The sequence below is a fragment of the Papaver somniferum genome, chromosome 4, assembly GCF_003573695.1.
Source record: "Papaver somniferum cultivar HN1 chromosome 4, ASM357369v1, whole genome shotgun sequence".
NCBI lineage: Eukaryota > Viridiplantae > Streptophyta > Magnoliopsida > Ranunculales > Papaveraceae > Papaver > Papaver somniferum.
In genome coordinates this window covers 50,016,018-50,032,840 of record NC_039361.1, presented here as the reverse complement: position 1 = coordinate 50,032,840, position 16,823 = coordinate 50,016,018, and the positions used below count along the sequence as shown (strand labels likewise).

Sequence of the window (16,823 nt, the reverse complement as noted above, 5' to 3'; positions counted from 1 at the left end):
ATGCAAACCCCTAGAACTTCAGGGTTATTCTTTCAATAAATTTTTAATGTTGTTTCAGGGTAATCTTGATTTCATCGGGTAGATTCATATTTGGAGTTTTAGTTTCTCACAATTTTTTCAGAAATTGTAGATTTCTAAACACGAAAACGGATAGATATGGTTCCGGAAAACATATTAGAGTCAAAAATGCGAAGCCGCATGACACAAAATCAAAATTACATCGGGGCGAGGCGAAGCTGCACCAAATCAAAGATCCTTAGCGACGAGGCGAGGAGAAACTGCACGACACCAAATCAAAAATGCAAACACCAAATCGAAATTGCATCGGGGCAAGGTGAAACGAAGCAAAAATGCAAACACCAAATCGAAATTGCATCGGGTCGAGGTGAAACGAAGCGAAGCCGAGAAACTACACCAAATCAAAAATGCATGTAACGGGGCGAGGTGAAGCCTCGCGACACAAAATCAAAATTGCACCGCGGCGGGGCGAGGCGAAGCGAAGCCGAGCTACCCCAAATACACACCAAATCAAAAATGCACGATGAGGCAAGATGAAGCCACATCACACCAAACCAAAATTATGGTTAAAAGAGAAAATGATGGTGGATGTTGTTCTGGTCCGTCCGGTGCGTAGCACAGGCACAAAATCTAGTTTTTTTTCACCCCTGACCTTGAAAGCTTGGCTCCGTCCCTCGATGTGTTTCTCTTCCGGTCATCCAAGCAGGCAACAACAAGACTCCAGGAGTTTAATAGCCCGAGAGCCAAACTTTTCTCACATCTCTGGCCCGAGAGCCAAATAAGGTGCCATGTCTATCAGGAAAAAAGGCAGCACAAATGACCAAGTACAACCCCTATGAATCTCTTTAAACGGCATTGTCCCCTACCTTTATTTCCTCTGTAAACATTACTCCGCTGCTGTGAGTAATTTCCCTCCTCTTTTGCCCGAAGCTCCATTCACCGAAGCTCCAAGAAAGCCATGCCACAGAATCCATCTCTACGGTTTCAGAATTGAAACCCTCCCTCTTAATTTTATCAAATTCTCACCATAATTTCTCACAGAATGTCTGAAGTCGATCAGTTATTATCAAAAAGACCTGCAGATCGATACATCAAAGGGGTCCAGCTTGGTGAAGGTACATATGGAGTTGTCAACAAAGCTATCGATTCCAAAGTAAGTAAAACTCCGGAAATCAACTTGCCGATATCTAATTTTAGTTTGTTTTTTTTTTTTTTTCACTTTTAGGGTTTAACCTAACTTCTTTTGTTTTTGATTGTTTAGACAGGGCAAGTAGTTGCTATAAAGAAAATTCGATTAGGAGCACAAAAAGAAGGGGTGAATTTTACAGCGTTAAGGGAAATTAAACTGTTGAAAGAGTTAAATGACCCGAATATAATTGAATTGATTGATGCATTTCCTCATAAGGATAATTTACATCTTGTGTTTGAGTTTATGGAGAGTGATCTTGAAGCTGTTATTCGTGATAGAAATATAGTTCTTTCTCCTGGTGATGTCAAATCGTTTATACAGATGACATTGAAAGGGCTTGCGTTTTGTCATAAGAAATGGGTTTTGCATAGAGATATGAAGCCTAATAATTTATTGATTGGATCTGATGGGCAGTTGAAGCTTGCTGATTTTGGTTTAGCACGGTTATTTGGGAGCCCTGGTCGCAAATTCACTCATCAGGTAATAACATTGTTATTGATTTTTCAAGTCTGGGATTTGGAAATAACTTGTATTGTTATGTTTTATGGTTTTCACTTTTGGGTGCCTAACTGCATGACTTGTATATTGATGATTACATTGCATTATCAGTTTGTTGATTGTATTGTTTAAGGGCGTATTTTTTAACTGTCAATACTTTGGTTAGTCTCATTGTGTGTGATTACAAGAAAAAAAAAAAGCCTCATTGTGTGCGGTTCTTTTTTATTTTGATTGGTATAATGAAGTTCCCCCCTTCCAGTGTGTAGTTTCTAGGAAGCAAACAAATAAGTATTTTGGATTGATGATACTGACTTAGCAAGCAAGAAAAGAAGAAGATGATGATAGTAACTGATCGGTTCCTTATGGTTTTAGGTCTTTGCTCGATGGTACAGAGCACCTGAACTGTTGTTTGGTACAAAGCAATATGGGTCGGCTGTGGATGTATGGGCTGCTGCTTGCATCTTTGCTGAGCTTCTCCTTCGACGACCTTTTCTACAGGTGAAGCTAGATTCCTCTTGGCTGTTACTTTTTCTTCGTTCGTTTGAATATCAGATACATTATGTTATTCATCTTAGTTGCACCCCATTTATATCTGGTACTGCATCTGTGTGTTATAACTCCTTGTCTTTAGTAGCAATCTATGCCTCATAACACAATCTCGAATCATCGTCGTCTTGCATGACACTCTCCTTTCTTTCCCATATAAATTGTCTTCATATTGTTTAAAAATAAATTGGCCACGTTGCCCATTTTTTGCTCGGCCAATAATTTTTTTTCATTAAAACTGAAGTAACAGCCCAAGATTACAACACCAACTACCCACAATTAGGCAGCCTAGTAAAAACAACTGAAAGAAAGGCCCCCTTTATTACCGAGAATCTATAAAAAAGTCAACAAACTCTATAATACAATTGATTGACCGACTCCAAACTTGTCAGAAATGTAGGTTTGGGTATTCTAGTACCTCCCCTCTGTTTAGGCGAGCTCCTTGGTTTGCTAACTTATTCAGAGAAAAATTAACTTCAGGGGATCCATGCTCAAGCCCAATCCTTGCGAATACAGCCCTGATTCTGTTCCATCTAGATTTCACAAACCTAGGTAGTTTTCCTGACAAGAAAGCAGCTTTTGTCCCGCATCTTTCTTGCATCTTCATAGCCCATTCAGCTGCACAAATAACATCCATTATCTCTGCAAGATAATTAGTTGCTATCTCCAAACCACCTGACATAGCCTATTACACATCCCCTCCTTCATTCTAATATCACACTCCTTTCTAAAAGCCAAAAATCTCCCCTTAATAGCATCCATATTAGGTGCTGCTTTTTCAAAACCAATTTTGTTCCTTATGAACCATAGTTCAATTAAAGTAATTGAGGCTGACACTAACCATATCTCCTTAACAGCTTTACTTTTATGCTTAGCAAGCTCCAAAACATCATCATAAGATCTTGGATTAATAAAGGAGAATATATCACCCAACCAGATCACCTCACTAAAATTACAATACCATAGCAGATGCTCAATCGTCCCTTCAGAGTTGCTTCAGAATCAACACCTAGAAGCAATCTTAAATCTTATCATCGGCTGCACAAACACCCTTCAGTATTGTGCAGATATTAGTAGAGCTTTTTGGCCATGTTTCCCTCGTCATGAGGTGATTTTATGGTTTTCGCATGCCACCGATATGTCTCGTTATGATACTAAAGCCTATGAGATACTTAAACAGTACATTTTAAAAGCTCACATGCTCATCAGCAATAGCTACTTTCAGAATTTGTATCCTCTTCAACGGTAGAATGATTTGCTAACTTTTGATTTTTTGTTACAGGGTTCTAGTGATATAGATCAACTAGGAAAGATATTTGCAGCTTTTGGAACTCCAAAGACAGCCCAGTGGCCTGACATGCTTTATCTTCCTGATTATGTGGAGTATCAATTTGTTCCCGCACCTCCACTTCGCTCATTGTTCCCAATGGCTAGTGATGATTGTTTAGATCTATTGTCAAAAATGTTCACCTACGATCCAAATGTAAGAATTACTGCAGAGCAGGCATTGGAACACAGGTACAATACATTCGAAATGATATTGATGATTAATAACAAATGTTTATGTTTTCTTTTACTCTGGATGTACGTATTTATTTTTTTACTTAATCATTAGGTATTTTTCGTCTGTACCTGCACCGACAAAACCAGCTCAGCTTCCCCGACCTCCCCCTAAAGGAGACAAACTTTCAGATGGCAATCAACCAAAGGAAGCTCCTACTGTTATGTCTCCAGCAAGAAAAAGATTAAAGGCTCAACGTGACGGACTTAGTATGGTTGATGATCATGTACATGACAGACAAACAACTGGTGGGAACACAGGAAAGAGTGAGACTATACCTATGTCAGTAGACTTTTCTGCGTTTGGATCGAGACCTCCACCCAGACCTACACTTAACAGGTAAGCATTTGATACATGTTATCTAATCAAACCACTTGTTGACTTGAGAATTGCACCCAGCTAAGGATCTTCATAACTGCCAATATAAACCATTCTAGTGCATAAAGAATTCAATCATTGTTCCACTCATATAATATATTGATGCGATTGTCGAGCAAGCAAGAACTGATTCATTAGGTTCTGTCTCAGAATCCTACAAAAATCTGTTTGACGTGTGAGTTTCCAAAATTGATACTGGTTTTGTTCTATTCTGTGCAGTGCTGATAGATCACATCTGAAGAGAAAGTTGGATCTTGATTTCTAACCCAAGAAATAGTAACAGCCTAAATTCAGTTCTTAAAGCCATGATGCTTAACCCTGGCTACTCATCTATGATTTACGCAATGATTTTACTAGTTCTCTGGGGCACCAACAGAAAACAATGATGCATGCACCCTGGAGCAGAGAATGACTTCAGGGAGGTCGCAAAAATAACATTCTTTTTGTTCATTTTTCTTTGTTACCCCAGAGAAATCTGTATACTATAGCCTGCTAAATAATAAGAAGACTTGAAACTGAGTCAATTCAATTGGGGGGAATCGTTGGTTTTCAGTTGGGTGTGGTTTTTTGTTTTGGTTGTTTGATAACGAAACGAAATCCAGTTTTGTTTCTTGTAGAATCCGGGATCTCTGAAACAGAATCTGCTAAGATTAGCTTCGGCTGTACAACATAATTATATGAGCATTTTTTTCCTCTGCACGGATTTTTACTAATGAAGAGTTGGTTTATTATGATGCATATCTTCCTGCGGTCTCATGAAGTTGTATATGGCCGTGAATATTCCTCTGGCTGTTGCAGAGGAATTCAGCTGTCTTTTCCATCTTCATTTGTTTTTTTTTTTGTTCTCATTTTCAGTAGAGTTTTCTACATCTCTTTTCTTAACCGATCTAGTTCAGCAAAACTGAGTTACTTTGCCGGTTCAGTCCAGTATTCAGTTTAAAATTCAAAAAACCACGACTCATTTTCTCCTCAGTTCATGCCCACGTACTCAACGCCCGTAAAAATCTGCGAAAAAATCCCCAATAATAATAGAAAGTTTAACGATAAATATGGTCAGGCAACAGCTCTTTATTCTCATTGAAACCCTGGATTTCTTCAGAACAAAAAAACAAGAAAAACTTCTGTAACCCTTCACTTGAGAAAATCATATATGACTATTGTCTTACCCGTGTGTTGCACGGGGCTAAGTTAGTTGTGGTGTAATTGGTGCTGAAAAATGAAGACACGGTCTCTCCCAGAGTGTCTATTTGCAGATCAGATGGTTGTATCTGCGAAAATGTAGAGGTCGCAGAATGTTTGATACTTTATAAACTTTTACATTTTTTATCGTATCAAACAGAATATTTTTGCTTGTGACAATTTTTTTTTCCACGGGACGATATCTAACAGAATTAATTAAAATGACCCTGCCAACACTTATCATCATCGCAAAAATTCTAAAACACCATAATGAGCTGCCTCAGTAGGAAGGCTTCAGCCCTTCAAGAACGTCTGCAGCTGAAACCATACTTCCCAATTGGAATTGGCATGATATTAATCTCAAAACATTGATTTGTCCCTTGCAGCAATGTGTTTCCCTACCATGTCCTTCAAAACCATGTGCCTAAATTGGATGTCTTACTGCAAGTATCCGTAAAATGAGTTCTTTGATTTTATAAGTTCTAACGAAAACATTTATTCCAAGTTCATTTCCTGAACTTCCCGGATGCATCATTGAACTAAGATGGGTGTGTCACTATCCACATAACATCCACCCAAATGTCTTTGTATATATAGTATACGTCTCGCATCCTTGTACTAACACGTTGTGGCTGCTAAATCAACTTTCCTTGGCAACTACTGCCAACTTTAATGTCGGCATACACCTGAGCAGTTAGGATTAGTGGCAGTAGCAGGTGTTATTTATACTTCTGCACAATTTTTGCTCTTTCGAGTCCTGATATGTGGTAAGAAAAAATTTCCCTTTCAGGGACAAAAAAAATAGCTTAAAATGATTAAATGTCAATAATCAGTCTTTGGTTATATATGTGTGTGTGTAATTGTGCACAACAGAAGACTACCGAAGTTTCGCGACAGACCTGCAACAGATATGGTGCCCAACACAAACAAAGCAAAGTATAATAATAATCAAAACTTCATTGCATTAAACTTCGAATGCTTTAGATTAAAGTGAAAACAAAAGATATGTATTAACATTATGGCTATCCAACTTACTTTTGGATGAAAGAATGTAATTCTAAGAGGAATCTTAATTCATGTTCTTCATTGAAGCAACCATAAAAGTTTAAGATCTGTCTTCAGTACGTATATCTAATAGCCAACAACTGCATTGGAACAGTGAAATTTATAACTATGACTATTGAACTTTAAAATGAGCTACATAACATTCCAATTATTCCCAGATATACAGTAATCCATACCAAACTACAGAACTTTAAAATGAGACAAAGCAGAGCACCTTTTCATTAATGAAAATGTACATATATAAGAGCGGAAATGGTTTGATGTGTGCAGAGAGTGCTTACCAAGTCCAGGTACCTCATAATCATTAATAATTTTAAAGGTTTTTATATGTGTTGCTTACAAAGTTGGTGTCCTCTGATGATCATCTGCAAGCAAGCAAAACATGACGAACATCATGTCAAAGTTCGCACTCGCACACTTTCTGCAGCTCACATTCCAAATAGCAAGTCAGGGAAAAATTTAAGGTACAACCTTATTCACCAATAGTATCAAGATCTAAATCAAATTAAGCCTTCAACAACTACAAAAATATCAGTTTGCTCCACTACTTTGTACTACAAAGATGCTAACGACATCCAATATCTGCTTTATTAGGTTAGTACCAAATTTTACTTGACCTACAACTACAAAGTTGCAAAAGAGGAGCAGTTCAAAGGAATCAAAACTAAAAAATGTGAGCATGAACACTTCTTTAATCAAGGTAGTTAAAAAGAAAGCACAAAATAAACAAATATTCATCCTATGCTCCAGATATCGGTTGCGAAAGTTAATATGCGTCCTATGCCCCAAATAATGATAGCAAAAGTTAATATGCATCCCAAATAATAACAAAAAATCCCAATTAACAATATAATTGATATGGTGTTCTCTGTCTACATCTTGTACTATTAAAAGCTCCAGGGTTATATTTATAAGTATGAGATGGACTAAACTAATCCATTTAACTATAATGTTTCTCTCAATCTCTCACAGTATCAGTCTCATTCGATGCCATTAGATTCCACAGCTAAAGCAAAATTGAATTTACATAGTTACATCTGCCAACAAATCATCGCAAAAACAACCATGGTCATTTATCATAACTATAGAAACACTATATTAGCAATAGATGTTACATACCTGTAAGTTATTTGCAAACAACCATCTTTGTTTTCAATACAATACTTGCAACCCGGACTTCATCTCCACTTTTTTTTCTTTTCTTTTCTTTTCTTTTCTCGGATAGTTTTATCAACATGACGTCTTCTTGCCCTCCTTCTGTCTTTAGGTCCTGGTAGTCGTTCCCTACTAACTCAGAATAAAAAGTTGAACTATTAAGCAACCTTCCTCCTCCCCTAGTTGCAGAGATTTAACCTAAAACCAAAAAATCCAATAATTAAGCAACCAAATCACAAACCTAAAAAAAAATCCATAAAGATGAACTGGCAACCCAAACCAAAATAGTAAACCTAAGAACATAATATTGTTCTTACCTGAGATCGATAAAAAATAGCTAACCTTCTGCTTTCTCTTTGTTTGTCATAGTATTGTTTTTACCATGTTTTTCAGAGAATCAGGAAAGAAGAGAAGAGAATTAGGGCTGTCGGAGCTTTGATATTTGATGACGGTGGAGGCGGGGCAATGAGATAACAAATATTAGGTGAGTAATCTTCACACCTTGTGTTTTATGTGCACGAAAAATTTGTAATAATAGACTGTTGACCCTCGATTTCTTTTGGCTCGGGTTCAGAAGCTCTAGAATTCAAGCTTTTGGCCTAACTTTTAATGTGAAACCAGCAATTTATACTCAAATTATATATACAACTAGTGTCTTACCCGTGCGTTGCTCGGGGCTAAGTTAGTTGTGGTGTAATTGGTGCTGAAAAATGAAGAGACGGGTCTCTCCCAGAGTGTCTACTTGCAGATCAAATGGTTGTATCTGCGAAAATGTAGAGGTCGCAGAATGTTTGATACTTTATAAACTTTTACATTTTTTATCGTATCAAACATAATATTTTTGCTTGTGACAATTTTTTTTATTTCCACAGGACGATATCTAACAGAATTAATTGAAATGACCCTGCCAACACTTATCATCATCGCAAAAATTCTAAAACACCATAATGAGCTGCCTCAGTAGGAAGGCTTCAGCCCTTCAAGAACGTCTGCAGCTGAAACCATACTTCCCAATTGGAATTGGCATGATATTAATCTCAAAACATTGATTTGTCCCTTGCAGGAATGTGTTTCCCCACCATGTCCTTCAAAACCATGTGCCTAAATTGGATGTCTTACTGCAAGTATCCGTAAAATGAGTTCTTTGATTTTATAAGTTCTAACGAAAACATTTATTCCAAGTTCATTTCCTGAACTTCCCCGATGCATCATTGAACTAAGATGGGTGTGTCACTATCCACATAACATCCACCCAAATGTCTTTGCATATATAGTATACGTCTCGCATCCTTGTACTAACACGTTGTGGCTGCTAAATCAACTTTTCTTGGCAACTACTGCCAACTTTAATGTCGGCATACACCTGAGCAGTTAGGGTTAGTGGCAGTAGTAGGTGTTATTTATACTTCTGCACAATTTTTGCTCTTTCGAGTCCTGATATGTGGTAAGAAAAATTTTCCCTTTCAGGGACAATTTTTTTTTAGCTTACAATGATTAAATGTCAATAATCAGTCTTTGGTTATATATGTGTGTGTGTAATTGTGCACAGCAGAAGACTACCGAAGTTTCGCGACAGACCTGCAACATATATGGTGCCCAACACAAACAAACCAAAGTACAATAATAATCAAAACTTCATTGCATTAAACTTCGAATGCCTTAGATTAAAGTGAAAACAAAAGATATGTATTAACATTATGGATATCCAACTTACATTTGGATGAAAGAATGTAATTCTAAGAGGAATCTTAATTCATGTTCTTCATTGAAGCAACCATAAAAGTTTAAGATCTGTCTTCAGTACGTACATCTAATAGCCAACAACTGCATTGGAACAATGAAATTTATAACTATGACTATTGAATTGTGAAGATAATTGTGAAGATTCAGAAAGGAAAGAATTGGTAGTTAATAGTTTACAAACTTATAGCCGCACATTTGTTATAATTAATATAATATACTCCTACAGGTGTGTACCCCTCTACACAGTGTCACAGTCTCCGGAAATCAGCTACCTTCATGTTAGCATTACAGTTGTGCTACATACTTTACCATGCAAACGTATTGGAAGGACAACCTAATATTGTAAAACTGATGCAGCTGATTAGCCTTTCATGTTGATTTCCATCTATGGGAATCGAACCCATAACTCAAGGCAGAATGCCACGCGCTCTACCAGTTGAGCTAAGACGGAACGTGCTGGTATAGGGAGTTATGTACATTACATAAATTTTTAAAACACCTGCCATAAAAGACTGATTTAAAATTATGAGTAGATTTCCTGTTCCAATTTATCAAAATTCATGTTTATTTGGTATTACCAAACTGACTAATCACTACTATAATAAGAAAATATGGTGCTAACATTGTAGTCGTTTGTTTAATATAAGCATATGAATACGTACCCATACTACCTCTAACATTTGCAGACAGAAAAATTCCATACTTATGAAAATTAGGCAGCAATGCGAACCTATATGCCACGTTTTTTTTTTCTTTTAACGCTTAATTTTTTTTCTTTTTAATAGCACGAACCATGAGCTACATAACATTCCAATTATTCCCAGATATACAGTAATCCATACCAAACTACAGAACTTTAAAATGAGACAAAGCAGAGCACCTTTTCATTAATGAAAATGTACATATATAAGAGCGGAAATGGTTTGATGTGTGCAGAGAGTGCTTACCAAGTCCAGGTACCTCATAATCATTAATAATTTTAAAGGTTTTTATATGTGTTGCTTACAAAGTTGGTGTCCTCTGATGATCATCTGCAAGCAAGCAAAACATGACGAACATCATGTCAAAGTTCGCACTCGCACACTTTCTGCAGCTCACATTCCAAATAGCAAGTCAGGGAAAAATTTAAGGTACAACCTTATTCACCAATAGTATCAAGATCTAAATCAAATTAAGCCTTCAACAACTACAAAAATATCAGTTTGCTCCACTACTTTGTACTACAAAGATGCTAACGACATCCAATATCTGCTTTATTAGGTTAGTACCAAATTTTACTTGACCTACAACTACAAAGTTGCAAAAGAGGAGCAGTTCAAAGGAATCAAAACTAAAAAATGTGAGCATGAACACTTCTTTAATCAAGGTAGTTAAAAAGAAAGCACAAAATAAACAAATATTCATCCTATGCTCCAGATATCGGTTGCGAAAGTTAATATGCGTCCTATGCCCCAAATAATGATAGCAAAAGTTAATATGCATCCCAAATAATAACAAAAAATCCCAATTAACAATATAATTGATATGGTGTTCTCTGTCTACATCTTGTACTATTAAAAGCTCCAGGGTTATATTTATAAGTATGAGATGGACTAAACTAATCCATTTAACTATAATGTTTCTCTCAATCTCTCACAGTATCAGTCTCATTCGATGCCATTAGATTCCACAGCTAAAGCAAAATTGAATTTACATAGTTACATCTGCCAACAAATCATCGCAAAAACAACCATGGTCATTTATCATAACTATAGAAACACTATATTAGCAATAGATGTTACATACCTGTAAGTTATTTGCAAACAACCATCTTTGTTTTCAATACAATACTTGCAACCCGGACTTCATCTCCACTTTTTTTTCTTTTCTTTTCTTTTCTTTTCTCGGATAGTTTTATCAACATGACGTCTTCTTGCCCTCCTTCTGTCTTTAGGTCCTGGTAGTCGTTCCCTACTAACTCAGAATAAAAAGTTGAACTATTAAGCAACCTTCCTCCTCCCCTAGTTGCAGAGATTTAACCTAAAACCAAAAAATCCAATAATTAAGCAACCAAATCACAAACCTAAAAAAAAATCCATAAAGATGAACTGGCAACCCAAACCAAAATAGTAAACCTAAGAACATAATATTGTTCTTACCTGAGATCGATAAAAAATAGCTAACCTTCTGCTTTCTCTTTGTTTGTCATAGTATTGTTTTTACCATGTTTTTCAGAGAATCAGGAAAGAAGAGAAGAGAATTAGGGCTGTCGGAGCTTTGATATTTGATGACGGTGGAGGCGGGGCAATGAGATAACAAATATTAGGTGAGTAATCTTCACACCTTGTGTTTTTTGTCATACTATTGTTTTTATCATGTTTTTCAGAGAATCAGGAAAAAAATAGAAGAGAATTAGGGCTGTCGGAGCTTTGAGATTTGATGACGGTGGAGGCGGGGCAATGAGATAACAAATATTAGGTGAGTAATCTTCACACCTTGTGTTTTATGTGCACGAAAAATTTGTAATAATAGACTGTTGACCCTCGATTTCTATTTACTCGGGCCAGAAGCTCTAGAATTCAAGCTTTTGGCCTAATTTTTAATGTGAGGTCAGCAATTTGTATTCAAATTGTATATACAATGGGGGAAAGAGACCAAATCAGCGAGTTAGCAGATCCGATACTACATTACATCCTCTCTGATCATTCAACTAAAGTTGCTTTTTGTACTTCCATTTTATCAAAAAGGTGGAATTACATTTGGAATCGTGTCCCGGTCCTGGATTTTGAGAATACGATTTGTGGATTACGCAATGCTTCAAAGGTCAAGAAGTTTATGATATCCGTGGAAAAGATTTTGCGTGATCGTAACCAGGAAGCGAATATAAAGAAATTCACTTTCAAGTGTAGATTATACATGAAACCATCTCGGGTAACATCTTCTATCTCGTTTCTACTAAAATGTAATGTTGAAGAGATGAAACTTCATTTAGACTCAAAATCATTCTCTATTATTCCTGCATCTCTTTTTACTTCCAAGTCACTTATTTCGTTACATTTGAAAGAAACAAAGGTAACTCCCCGTGTAGGATTTCCTAAATATATCTCCTTGCCAAAACTCAAGATTCTAACATTGAATGAGATCACCTTTACTGGTAAGTGTGAGCAACTCTTTGCGGGTTGCCATGTGCTTGAAGAATTAAACATATGGGAATGCACTTTTGCAATGAGGGAATTTTGTATTTCTGCTCCTTTGCTGAAAACTTTGGTAATTGATAATAGTAAAAGACATGCAGCTGAAATGGAAGACTGCATTCTCAACATTCATGCACATGGTCTTTTGTCTCTCAAATACACGACTGCTGTTGCAAAGGACTATGTTTTGTCCAACTTTGTAGCTCCAGTGGAAGCACATTTTCTATTTTCTCTTACCGGAGATGAAACCATGGAGCAAAAGGTAAATCAAAATGCTGCTGTAAGTAAGTTACTTGGAGCATTTTCACATGTCAAGTGTCTCTCGGTAATTGCGCCACCTGTTCATCATCTCTTTGTATCAGAAGATTTGTTAAACAAGCTGCCTACATTTCATAAATTGAATCGGTTGGAACTATATCACGTAACGAGTGATGGAACAGTTATTGAATTGCTCAAAGTATCACCTTATCTGGAGAATCTTGTATTTTGCCTTTTCGTGGATGAAGACTATACCGATGGCGACGTTGAGGGGTTTCATACTTCATTTCCGCACCTGAAATCAGTTAGCTTCGAGGTCGAGGACCATGATGGACATCCAAGGGAGCTGAGATGGATGAAACTAATTCTGAAGAATGCCATAGCTCTCGAGAAAATGAGCATTTGTTATGACTTAGAAGGTCTGGAAAGGCGACAAGAATTTATGGAAGAGATACGTAATGTTCCAAGAGCCTCAAGTGTTTGCCTTGTTGAATTCTCCCAGTAATGATGCTGTTTTGAAGTTAGATAGAGCATTCCAGAACATAGTTTCAGTGAAGTAGAGATTAGTTTGTTTTAGTAAATAAGATGATGGTTTATCCTTTTCTGTTATTCCTTTTTCTGATATTTTCATGTTATTTGACTGATGATAATGTAACTAACAGCTGCCACCATTCTTGCAGTTTCATTGATTTGCAAGGATTGCCTCAGTGCTGGTTACAGCACCATAGAACCACTGCTTGTTTGATTAAATGATCTCAGCATTTTGCTTTCTAGATTTCACTGCTTGTTAATTTTGCAAGGATTGCCTCAGGTTTAATTTTTGTTCTGCCTAGTACTACTGCATCTCCTGCTGCAGCCATATTTCAGCTACAAGTTTAAACTTCTGCAACATAAGGTTCGTCTCCAACTCGGTTCTACTTAGCTCACTGCCTTCCTCTTACAGTCATGTATGGTGTCTAACAACTACTTCTGATCTGCAACAACTTTTTATTTGCTCTCTCATCATGGTCTGTCAAAAATATTTTTTATTTCTTTGGGCGGTTGTGTGTGCCGTAGAGGGAACAAGATCATTGTACCTTCAAGGCGACCTTGAGGGAGGGTAATAGCACATGTAAGTGTGTGTGTGCTGAATTGTCCAAGCTTTGACACTGCATGAGTAAATTGAGTCCTCCAAGTTTCCAACTGATTCCTATATTACCTGACGAGACCCAATTTAACTTGCAGACTGATGTGAAGTAGCTCCATGCTTTGAAAGCGAAGTCGCAGTGATGTGCTGCGCGCTCCTCTTCCAGCCCACACATTATACAAAGCCTTGAATATGCATAAAATAATTGACTTCAAAAGTAAATATGCACAAATTCTCATGACAACTCAAAGCTGGAACCTGCCCACTACAAATAGAGTTGCATTCAAGTTCACACAACGAGCTGAACACATCTTTTGAGAAGCACAGGGAAGTATGCTACCTGAAACCAGAGGCACTCCAGTCTACAGAAGGCTTGTTCAACATACAAGGACTGAAAGTCCGAAAATTTTATGGCTGAAAGGAAAATAAAAATAAAAAAATCTGTCAGCTGTGGGATTTGAACCCACGCCCTCGTTAGAGGACCAGAACTTGAGTCTGGCGCCTTAGACCACTCGGCCAAACTGACTTGTTGTCTTGTTGATGCTTTAGGACAACACTATTATTGGGGCGTCACACTCTTTTAGAGGGGCTTCACCTGAATCTTAGTATCTAAAAAATGGTAATGAGATATCTTTCATTTAGGTACATAATGTCTAGAATAAACTAAATAAAAACACAAAAACCTAATCTTTTCTAATCTAATCCTAGAAAAAAAACTGCTCCTCTTCCTTCCTCCATCTTTCTTCTCTTCCTCTTCTCCACTGTTAGTGCTACGTCTAGGTTCGCCAACCGTAATTTTTGTTTATGAAGAACTTACGTCCAGGTTGGATAAATTCCAATCGTATAAATAGTTTGCATGTTGGTTTACGTTCGGGTTCCCTTAGTTCCAACATTAGAATTGAATTTACGTCTAGGTTTATCTTATATGCTAACCTAGACGTAATTGTTCCTGTATCTTTTGAGAGTTTTGCTCATATTGGATTACGTCTAGGTTTTGTGAATTGATTTTTCAGACGTAATTGTGTAAGTCTAGGTTCGTGGCTTTTTTTTTTTTGGACGTAATTATCTACGTCTGGGTTTTTGAAGAAAATCTAACCGAGACGTTTTAGATTACGGTTGGAAATCCAAAAATCTAACCTAGACGTAAAACGGGTAATAAATACCCATGCAAAACATATTTACGGTTGGATTGGGGAACCCAGACGTAATTCAATTTTTGTCTTATTGGAAACCAGTTACGGTTTGGAGTTCTTCCAAACCCAGGCGTAAAATTGAATTACGGTTGGAAACGAAGGACAATCCAGACGTAATTTGCCATGAAAGTCTAAAAATCTGAAATTTTTTACGTACTTAAGCTAGTTTTGGGCGAAATTGAACACATGGAAGATAGTTTAGAGGTGTACATGTTGATTTTCAACCATTGGTTCTTCATTTTGTTGATTTATTTCTTCAATTGGTGGAGATTCATCATCACTTTGTGTTAAACCCTCTCTACCATCTAACAAATCATCCATCTCTTAATTTAATTAGATCAGATAATAATTAAACTAAATTAAAATTAATTAAACAAGGATTGTTTGGTCATTACAAAATTATTTGAGATAAGGGATTTTTGATATTACTTATGAGTCATCCGTTTTTGTTTTATTAGGTGACGCCCCTCTGATGGTGTGCGACTCCCAATAACAGCCTTCCTGCATTATCAAAAGTCATAACCTAAAATAAAGTGCCAAACTACGGGAAGAGTTGCAATTTCAAACAGCAAAAATGAGTTCTATCTCGATACCTCTGAGATACTCTTGCAAAACCCATCCACCATTAAATCAAAATACCAAGCTAAGCAACTCCACGCCCAGGTCCTGAAACTGAGACCTCTTCTTCCTCTCTAATGGCTACCATTCTTTGAATCTACTCACATTTAGGATTTTTCCTCTCTAATCTCTTATCATTTCAACACTTTTACTTCTCTTCCTACCATTAGATGTTACACTTATCATGGCTTGTTCAACGATTCATTGACTTGTTTTTCATATATGAGAGTATCAGGAAAACACCCAGATCATAGTGTATTCCCTTCTGTTCTCAAATCTTGTACTTCTTTAGTGGATTTCAAACTTGGTGAGGCTGTTCATGGGTGTATTATTCGACTTGGTGTTGATGCTGATTTCTATACAGGTAATGCTCTTATGAACAGGTACTGTAAATTCCAAAGTATTGATGAAGGTTTTGGTATTCAGAGGTTTAGTTCTGGGAGTGTAGACTTTGTGTATGAGAAAATTCCTGAGAGAAAGTTTAGATGGATTTGAAGTATAACTCGGAAAGAAACTTCATGGGTAAATAACTCGGAGTGGGTTTGATCAAAGCGTGTTAATTGCAAGTGCTAAGTGGACATGTACGCTAAATGTGGGAATATTCGAATTGCTCGGACGGCCATGATCATGGGCATGCAAATGAAGCGCTGCTTTTATTCCACAAGATGAATATGGAGAACGTGAGACCAAATTATGTTGCATTTGTAGCTGCTTTGACTGCTTTTAGCCATGGTGGATTAGTGGATGAAGCTCGGATGCCATTTAATTGCACTACGCAGCAATTGTAGATCTCCTTGGACGCGCCGGAAAGTTGGAGGAAGCTTATGAGTTCATCTCTAAATGCATATAAGACCAACTGGTTATGTTTGGGCAACACTACTATCTTCTTGTAGAGGTCACAAGAACATTGAGCTGGCTGAAAGGGTTGGAGAAAAAGTATTCCAGATTGATCCTGAGAATATCAGAGCTTATGTACTTATGTCGAAAATATATTCATATAAGAATTGTGAATTCCTCATCTTTGGAGAGGAGAACTTTCTTAAATTTGATCAGTTAACCTGCAGTTCCTGCTTATTTTTCGAAACCCGGGTACTTGAGCATTTATTTGAATCCAGAGTATCTA

General features: G+C 37.0%; 2 protein-coding genes, 2 long non-coding RNA genes and 1 other non-coding gene across 6 annotated transcripts; 2 read left to right on the top strand and 3 right to left on the bottom strand.

Moving 5' to 3' along the window:
• The first annotated feature begins 871 nt into the window (after positions 1–871).
• Positions 872–4,921, top strand: LOC113275431 (cyclin-dependent kinase D-1-like). Its single transcript, XM_026524926.1, has 6 exons — positions 872–1,171; positions 1,280–1,687; positions 2,078–2,203; positions 3,534–3,769; positions 3,867–4,151; positions 4,410–4,921. Exons 1-6 carry the CDS (start codon positions 1,061–1,063, stop codon positions 4,453–4,455), a joined length of 1,212 nt encoding a protein of 403 aa, XP_026380711.1. The 5' UTR covers positions 872–1,060; the 3' UTR covers positions 4,456–4,921.
• A 1,393-nt stretch (positions 4,922–6,314) lies between these two features.
• LOC113275430 lies at positions 6,315–8,068 on the bottom strand. The gene is made up of 3 exons (XR_003323582.1): positions 7,907–8,068; positions 7,554–7,787; positions 6,315–6,855 (listed from the first exon to the last, which is right to left on the bottom strand). It is a non-coding gene; the product is annotated as an uncharacterized LOC113275430 (long non-coding RNA).
• Positions 8,069–9,650: 1,582 nt separating this feature from the next.
• On the bottom strand, positions 9,651–11,610 carry LOC113275429. Its single transcript, XR_003323581.1, has 3 exons — positions 11,471–11,610; positions 11,118–11,351; positions 9,651–10,419 (listed from the first exon to the last, which is right to left on the bottom strand). It is a non-coding gene; the product is annotated as an uncharacterized LOC113275429 (long non-coding RNA).
• A 37-nt stretch (positions 11,611–11,647) lies between these two features.
• Positions 11,648–14,534, top strand: LOC113275428 (F-box/LRR-repeat protein At3g58900-like). 2 transcript variants are annotated; one of them, XM_026524925.1, is made up of 3 exons: positions 11,648–11,789; positions 12,059–13,874; positions 13,988–14,534. In XM_026524925.1, exon 2 carries the CDS (start codon positions 12,147–12,149, stop codon positions 13,266–13,268), a length of 1,122 nt encoding a protein of 373 aa, XP_026380710.1. In that variant the 5' UTR covers positions 11,648–11,789; positions 12,059–12,146; the 3' UTR covers positions 13,269–13,874; positions 13,988–14,534. The 2 variants fall into 2 exon arrangements, with proteins under 2 accessions (XP_026380710.1, XP_026380709.1); XM_026524924.1 differs by having other exon boundaries at positions 11,706–11,789; positions 11,879–13,874.
• Positions 14,332–14,415, bottom strand: TRNAL-CAA. The gene has a single exon. It is a non-coding gene; the product is annotated as a tRNA-Leu (tRNA).
• Positions 14,535–16,823: the final 2,289 nt, after the last annotated feature.

What these genes read in the sequence shown, in the direction of transcription:
- LOC113275431 (XM_026524926.1), top strand. Translation starts at nt 1,061, where the DNA reads ATGTCTGAAGTCGATCAGTTATTATCAAAAAGACCTGCAGATCGATAC. An exon ending in GAGCAGGCATTGGAACACAG is followed by an intron (nt 3,770 to 3,866) that starts GTACAATACATT and finishes CTTAATCATTAG; the next exon opens with GTATTTTTCGTCTGTACCTG. An exon ending in CCCAGACCTACACTTAACAG is followed by an intron (nt 4,152 to 4,409) that starts GTAAGCATTTGA and finishes TATTCTGTGCAG; the next exon opens with TGCTGATAGATCACATCTGA.
- LOC113275428 (XM_026524924.1), top strand. Translation starts at nt 11,952, where the DNA reads ATGGGGGAAAGAGACCAAATCAGCGAGTTAGCAGATCCGATACTACAT.